Genomic DNA, 8,452 nt, shown 5'->3' on the forward strand with positions numbered 1-8,452 from the left:
TGTTATTTAATAAGTAATAAGTTACACAGATATATTTGTATCTTTAAATAAAGGGATATGTAGTTTCAATGTATAAGACAAAAAATTTTATTTAATATTACAATCGCGCTTATTAATCATTCGTATAAAAAAATTACACCGCGTAAGTATATAATTATTGTACTTTATATTTGTTTTATCACATGTATCGTATGCAGCGCACGTTTCAATCCAGTTCGTAATCTGTTCGTTTTCGCTTTTTAAGATTCACAGCGCTCTGTGAAGTTTCGATAACGCTCGAGCCTTTCCTTAACCATTCGTTCAATTGCAACTTGGCCTTCCTGCCTGTGAGGAATAAGTCTCTCTCTAATCTCGGCAGTAAACTATTAAGGGTGGGATCGGAAACAGGATTTTGTGCCCAGTCCATGACTAGTCTAAATCGCGACCTGAAGGTCTGAAAGACACGGGATATAATTAAATAATGAATACGAATCAGTTGACGAACAGCTTAAAGTTAGCACACCACTTACTAGTAACAAACTGTCAATTATCATTTCGCAATCGCGATTGTTGAACCTTCTCAAATACATTCCCAGTTCGTAATAATACGGATTCCATTTATTAAGTACGACAGTACAAGCGTCTGCTAATAAAATTTCTCTGCAACACACATGAGAAACAAGCTGTTAGAGAATTCTTCTCGTGATCTTAATAAAAATTAATTCCACTATGCATTCGCAAATATATACACACCTGTAGCCTTCCTTGTATGTCTTGGGTATGTCTACGCTGACTATTGATTCCCTTACTCTATTCAACGGTTGCGCCAACCATAGTGGAAGTTCCAACTTTGTACCTGGTTTCAGGTCCTCCGACTCGGAAGAAAGATCCAGAAAACCTGGATGCGCAATAGGACACAATGTAGAACAATTATGTGTACAAGAACAAACTCTTACTTTCTATGTGGAAAATAAATATAACATGGGGAATAAAATATCTGATTTTTATTAAAATACTGCTCTAGATTGGGAAACTTTATCACAATTTTTATCATAATTACAAGCTAAAAGCTTAATCAATAAGTATACAGTTCAGAAACGCTCCTTCTGTGAAGGAATACAATTCCATTTCATTTTTCTCGTTCTTGTTATTATATTATATTATATTAAGAATCGATAAACAAGTTTCAGTGTTTTAGTTTTAATACAGGAAAGGTGTGATGAAATCTCGATAAGCTTACCCAAGCGAGGTAGCGTGACTTCTACTTTGCACGATATCCGTTCCTCCGTACACAAAATATCCGTCAGAGAAAAATAATCCGGCATGTAACTGTAGGACAACGTCATTCTTCCACTTTCAATATTATTTTGAAAATCCTAAACAGCCCCGATGGAGTTGTATCTGATTGCACCTGTTGATCAACAATCAGTGAATCAGCGCCTCTCACGAAATAATAGCGTACTTCTTTACTTCTTTCTCTTCTTTTTCTTTGGTAAGAGACGCCGATTATGAAATAGCATGGGATGATAATGTAGATAATACGTTGACATTTTTACCTACATCGAGACGAGATCATACATATACACATAACACATGTATTACACATGTGTATGTATATGTGATGTAGAAAAAATTAAGATGACGCGATGTAAATAAAACTATTTTATTATTTAAATTTGTGCAGTGTTTATTTATGCATTGTATATAAAGAATACTACCAAGGAATAATTCTATAAAATTAATTTATAAATAATTTATAAATTATATTTTTATAATAATATATAATAACTGAAATAATACCTAATTTAAGTATATTTATTATTTAAATAATATATAAAAATATTAAATTAAATAATATATTAATTGATACTAATATAAATTAAAATTTATATTAGTATCAATTAATATTAATTTACAAAAATTGCCTCTTTAATTAAGAAAGAGGAATTTTCATGCGTACTCCAATGTACGTGTGTATTTTAATAGATATATATATATTATATATATATATATGTGAATTTTATAAATTTCTCTCGCAATATACGGTACATGAAATTGCATTAAAATCAATAAAAAGTTCAAAGTGCGATGCGAGAATTGTGTAAATATAAAAGAATTCTATTTGTATAATTTTATATTTTCAAGAAATATATATATATTAATTACACAAATATTTAAAAAAAGAATTTTGTCCATAATTTTACATGCATATTCTAATTTATTTTAATACATATTTTATATACATACGTGTATTTTAATTTTCCAAATTTCTCTCGCAATATACGGTACACGAAATTATAAACAGAACTCTATCCTAAATTCCGCCACGAAATTCTATACATATCTATACTAAAATTTAAGCAACGTTAACGAAAGATTTGGTGCGAAATAATATATATAAATATAGATAAATCGCGCAAAAATATCTGCTCCGATTAAACAGCCACCGTCGCCTCGATACCCCTCAATTACTGATTGTGGGAGTTAATTATTCGCCAGGCTAATGATCACTAATTGTTCGCGATATACAACACTCGCGTTTCGAGAGACAGCTACACGACGTCGACTAGACATCACCGAGACAGAACGTAGAATACAGCCAGTTAAACCTGTGAAAGTTAACGAAAGATTCGGCATACATTGATCTCTTATTGTTCGTTGAAAGTTTTCGGTATTTTTGAACCGGCCACGGCCGCGCGCGTCGTGCTGCGTCGTGCCGCGTAGGAGGGGTAGGCCGTGACGTCACCGCGCATTATTGATTATTTTTCGAGCCGCTGAAACGAGTGTCACGGGCTCACGGGAGGATATGCGCGATCGCTCTTTCGCAATTAAAGGATGCCACGGTCGCACTATCGAGCTCCTCGACGATGCCATGCATAAATGCTAAATGCTACGCAACACGTCGTTTTTGTTTTCTGGAGCAGGTATTTTACTCGAGATACGAGAAACGGCCCGCGAATCGCCGGCCGTCTTTCTCTCACGATCGCTGCTCCTACGACGACGTGAATTGAAGGAAGAACTGAAAGTGTCGATCGCTTGTTAAAGTGTACGTATAGTTTCCGTGTGGACTTATGCGATTTATTCAATCGAGATACGTGTCATACGTCGCGCGAGTGATATCGAAGTTCAAATCGCGTCGCTGCTTTGACTCGCGTAGTACCGCGCAGTACTGAAATACGGCGCCATGATGGTTCATTGGCGGAACGTCGCGGGCACGCAGCGGATCGAGCTCGCGCCGGCGCTCGTCACGACGATGTTTCACGGTGACTGATACGGTGCGTACAACTTTGTAGTGAACTCGATACCGTCAGATTTGACAATCGTGTGGTGTAGACAATTGTGGCACTCGTGCGTCAGCGGCTCGCCGAAAAGTGAAGTGCGTATTTCGCGAGGAAATAGCCGGCCGGTATATCTGTCGCGCGCGACACGACGCCGTACTTTCGAGCGCCGCGGTGCCGCGGGTGTCAGACTCGAATCTTAATTCGTACGTATCTCCTCGTACGTGTAGTTGTATTCGAGTTTTCGTGTGTGATATACAGTGAAAGAATGTTCGGACGAGATCGTCTCTCCCGCGACGCCCGCGTCAATCCTTTTTCTCGGGAGACGAAACGGGTGGCGCGTGAAGTTGGCGCCGCGATTCTCCGAGTCTTTCCCGCCGTAACGTTCGTGCCACTTCGTGTAACGTCGCCGATGTCGAGCGGATCGTGTCTCTCTTCCCGCGCGATCGTGTACGTCTCTCTCGCTCCGTTGTGATAGTAAAGCCCGCGTCGATTAACTCCGGGAGTGCGTAGTGTCGCGTGTTACTTCGGTAATTAGCACGCGCGATCGTAATCAGCCTCTCTTTCGCGAGTGTTGCGTCGAACGTACGATTGTGCTAGTGAGAAATGGAGGGACCTGAGAGGAGGCGGCGGCCTGGGAGGCATCGGGCGACGGCGTACCAACACTTCTGGTAAGTGTTACTTTTTATTTTTTCTAAAGATATTATAAGAATCCCTCTTTTCGTTTATCCTTCAGTTGCTATATTAAACCATGATTCGGAAGTTAAATTAGTAACAAGAGAAATAATTTGAAAAGTTCCATTAAAGTTGATTTTAACGTAAAGAAATTTTTCAAAGTAGTAATTAAAAAAAAATTAAATTGAATAACGAATAAGATGTTCAATGCGCGTGACAATTATTTAATCGATTCGATTATTTTTATGTTACAGAAAATATCCACGCGGGAAAGAGCATCAGCTTTGCATCGAGGGAACACGAGGGACATCTCGAGCAGCCTGAGAGGAGGTGGAGGCCTAGGAGAGGCATCAGGCGCCGGCGGAGCAACATGCGGTAAATATAATTTATTTATACATATACATATATCATATCTTACACGAATGGGTCATTTACTTTTTAACCGGATAGTTATTCAGAAAATAAAGTTACAGAAAAAGAGTATTATTTTAGAAATTCTATAGAAGCTTATGTTCAATGGATAGAGTATTCTTAAGAAATTACAAGATTATTTCATTAAATTTGCTTAATAAACAATAATATAAAATTTAGTGTTTATATAGTAATCATTTTTTGAAATATTGACTGTCTCTCTCTCTCTCTCTCTCTCTCTCTCTCTCTCTCTCTCTCTCTCTCTCTCTCTTGTACCCTGCTTTAATTCGGATTCTACATTTGTTTGTTACAGAATCATCGTAGCGACGTTGCAGAATAATTCCGCTGTTGCGCATCGGTCGGTGAGTGATGATTAAAATTTTATGATTAAGGTAACGAATTTATGACAATTACGTCAAATATATTGCAGAGTCAAGTTATCACAATAAATTATTACATATATTACGTTTCATAGATTCGTTGTCTTAAAATGGAATGACTGGGTCAGATTAGGATTTAACATTTAATCCTGGATAAATCACATAAATTGATTTATCGTACATTTTGTCATTGTAAATTCCATCCCAAATATTTTTCAGGATTAAGTGTTACATAAATTGGTGCAAGATTGCAATATATACGCTTAGAGATGCTTTTAGCCTGCATATATCACGATTGAATATAAAAAGTACCTTGCATTATTTAAATCATTTATTGTTATGTATATACAATCTATTTAATATATTTTTTACGTAATCTATTTAACAAAATTGTGTGTGTTCACGATCATCATTTAAAATTATCTGTTCCTATAACGCACCAATTTTAGCCTAAGCTTTCACGATCTATTCATATGTATTGATAACTGGTTTTCATACTAGTTAAAAAGCGATATGACGTGAGATCTAATAAATGATGTTTTGCGAAACAGAAAATTTTTTGTAACAATTATTTTAAACTTGATTACTTAATTTCGCGTTAATATAAATACTTGATTTTTAAGTAGTAGTATAATTATCGTAATAAGATGTAGCTATCAAAATTCAAATTGTTTGCTCGAGTGCATGAAGTATTCACATTAGCTCAATATTGTGCAGAAACTTGATTATCTCTTTCGGATCTCACGTCATTAATTCTTTATTTCTCACCCTTTTGAGGTGAGACTCGATATGCGAAACGATATCAAAAAAAATGGGCCTTAGATTTTTTCAGTTTGCGTTAGTCAATATTGTTATTTATTACCATTTTGCATTTTTATTTAAGTCCTGCATGCTTATATCAGATTTAAATTAAAGTTTCTATTATTCGTAAAATGATTATATACGCGGTTGATTAAAAGGTTTTTTTTTCCAAATTAACAGAGCTTCTATAACTAATTAAAATTATTTGTGTTTTTAATCGAGAAAATGATCACTTGCGTAAATTATGGTTTATACGATAATAAGTAGATTTTGAACGCTAGTAATTTTAAAATTACTTAATTTAATTTTGTTACAAATGGCCCTTCTCGCGACGCGGTCGTGTTTCGCGCATCGTGGGAAAAAGCGTAAAATCATTACGCTCATCTGCCGTCTATGATTAGGCGGCAACGGAAGGTGTATTCCTTCTTGTTTCTGGCTTTGCCAGAATGGATTTGGCCATGAAATGGTATGGTCAAACTGGTCAAAGAAGAGAAGATCTAGGCTTGTTAAAAATGTGAAGAAAAGATTTTAAAAATTTGCACGAAAAATGTTGACTCTGCAAAATTTTTAAATAGCCTACGAACAGATGATAAACGCTCCAATTTTGACAATGAGAGCGACATGTTCATGAGACGTACCTATAAAGCCCCTTGCACAATGCCAGGCAACAGGCAATAGGAACAGGGAATAGAAATCAGAAATCATGTATAAATGCAGAATAAACAGTGACACAGGCAATAGAGACACAGAGTTTCCGTCACGTTGAAAATTCTGTGCCTATTGCCGGTTGCCAACCAATCATAGCATTCGAATTCTTTAGGTACGTCTCATGAACATGTCGCTCTCATTGTCAAAATTGGAGCGTTTATCATCTGTTCGTAGGCTAGTTAAAAATTTTGCAGAGTCAACATTTTTCGTGCAAGGTTTTAAAATCTTTTCTTCATATTAACAAGCCTACGAACAGATAATAAACTCTTTATATAATGAGAACGATATGTTCACGAAACTCATAAATCTTGGTAAGATTTAATAATAGTAATAGTTTAATTGGCCGGTCCTGATTTTTGTCATTACATCGAAGAAATTGGACCCTATATGTGACGTTACGTCGTTGATGAAAATTTCTGAATTAATTTCTTGCTTCTATATGTATGATGTATTCTGACATATATTTTTAAACATAGTATTTATAGTTATTAGATATGGAGATTAAAATAACACAATGCTCATATATACATTGTTTTAATATATTTATGAATCCTTGCTTCCAAGCATAGATAATCATTTGAAACGTTGTCTTCGATATTATTTAATTAGCCTAAAAGGAGCTGATAAATGCTTTAATTTACACAATAAAAATAATATGCCAATAAAACTTATAAATTTTGTTAAAAATCATTTAAAAATAATAGTGTAATCTGCCGGTTCTGCTTTTTGTCGTTACATCGAAGAAATCGGAACCCATATTTGACGTTACGTGATTGATAAAAATGCTTTGCTTTTTTATATATGCTATACCTTTGCAGAAGCTAGGATTCACAAACATATATTTGTGAATCCTAGCTTCTGCAAAGGTATATAGCATATGTAAAAGAAGCAAAACGTTTTTATCAATCACATAATGTCAAATATGGGGTCCGATTTCTTTGATGTAACGACAAAAAACAGATCCGGCAGATTAAACTATTATGTTTAGATAATTTTTAATAAAATTTATAAGTTTCATTGGCATATCATTTTTATTACGTAAATTAAAGCATTTATCAGCTCTTCGTAGGCTAATTAAATATTATCGAAGACAACGTTTCAAATGATTATCTATGCTTGGAAGCAAGGATTCATAAATATATTAAAACAATAAATATATGAGCATTGTGTTATTTTAATCTCCATATCTAATGACTTCAAATACTATGTCTAAAAATATATGTCAGAAATACATCTAAATACGAAACAAGAAATTAATTCAGAATTTTCCATCAATAACGTAACGTCAAATACGGGGTCCAATTTCTTCAATGTAATGACAAAAATCGGGACCGGCCAATTTAATTATTGCTTTTATTAAATTTGACCGAGATTTCACCTACCCCGTATGTGACGTTACGTTATTGATGGAAATTTCTGAATTAATTTCTTGTTTCGTATTTATGATGTATTTCTGACATATTATTTTAGAAATAGTATTCGTATTACACAAATATTGAGATTAAAATAATACAATTTTATATGTTCACTATTTCATTATATATATAAATCCTAGCTCCTAAGCATAGATGATTGTGTATAACGTTATGTCTTCAGTAATATTTAATTAGTCTATGAGGAACTGTTAAACGCATTAATTTATATAATACAATTGGTATGCCCAGAAAAAGCAAAAATTTTGTTAAAAATAAATTGAAATGTATAATAGTTTACCTGGCAGGTCCAGCTTTTTGTCGTTACATTGAAGGAGTCAAACACAAATGTGACTTTACTTTGCTGATGAAAACTTTTTTCTTCTTTATATATCCTCTACGTTTTCATATACTTTTATGTATTAAATATTTGTATTATTCACAGATTGAAGTTAAAGTAACACATTGTTTGTGTACACAATTTATTTTATTAATAGTCCTAGCTTCCAATTTACGATTATCATCATCAATCGTATAAGACAATCTTTTAAAACGTTTTCTTTGCTAATATTTATAAATATTTATAACATTTGTTTATAAATATTAACAAAGAAAGCGTTTTAAAAGATTGTCTACGCTTGGAAGCTAGGATTTATAAATATAATAAAGTAAGTACATTGTGTTACTTTAAATTTAATCTGTGTATAATACAAATACAATATCTAAAAGTATATGCAAACGTACAGCATAAATAAAAAAGCAAAAAAATTTTCATGACGTAACGTTATATACATACAGAGTCCGACTC

General features: G+C 33.9%; 1 protein-coding gene across 1 annotated transcript; it reads right to left on the reverse strand.

Moving 5' to 3' along the window:
- Nucleotides 1–71: 71 nt before the first annotated feature.
- Nucleotides 72–1,646, reverse strand: LOC139781307 (DNA replication complex GINS protein PSF3-like). The gene is made up of 4 exons (XM_071720160.1): nt 1,220–1,646; nt 733–877; nt 510–639; nt 72–433 (listed from the first exon to the last, which is right to left on the reverse strand). The coding sequence occupies exons 1-4, from the start codon at nt 1,323–1,325 to the stop codon at nt 206–208; spliced, it is 609 nt and encodes a 202-aa protein (XP_071576261.1). The 5' UTR covers nt 1,326–1,646; the 3' UTR covers nt 72–205.
- Nucleotides 1,647–8,452: the final 6,806 nt, after the last annotated feature.

This window comes from Temnothorax nylanderi, unplaced genomic scaffold (assembly GCF_030848795.1).
Source record: "Temnothorax nylanderi isolate EJ_2023f unplaced genomic scaffold, tnyl_v1.0 TNYL_tig0329_pilon, whole genome shotgun sequence".
Classification (NCBI taxonomy): Eukaryota; Metazoa; Arthropoda; class Insecta; order Hymenoptera; family Formicidae; genus Temnothorax; species Temnothorax nylanderi.

Coding starts and splice junctions, on each gene's coding strand:
- LOC139781307 (XM_071720160.1), bottom strand. CDS start 1,325: ATGACGTTGTCCTACAGTTACATGCCGGATTATTTTTCTCTGACGGAT. Junction 640..732: donor ACATACAAGGAAGGCTACAG/GTGTGTATATAT, acceptor TGTGTGTTGCAG/AGAAATTTTATTAGCAGACG. Junction 434..509: donor TAATTGACAGTTTGTTACTA/GTAAGTGGTGTG, acceptor CGTGTCTTTCAG/ACCTTCAGGTCGCGATTTAG.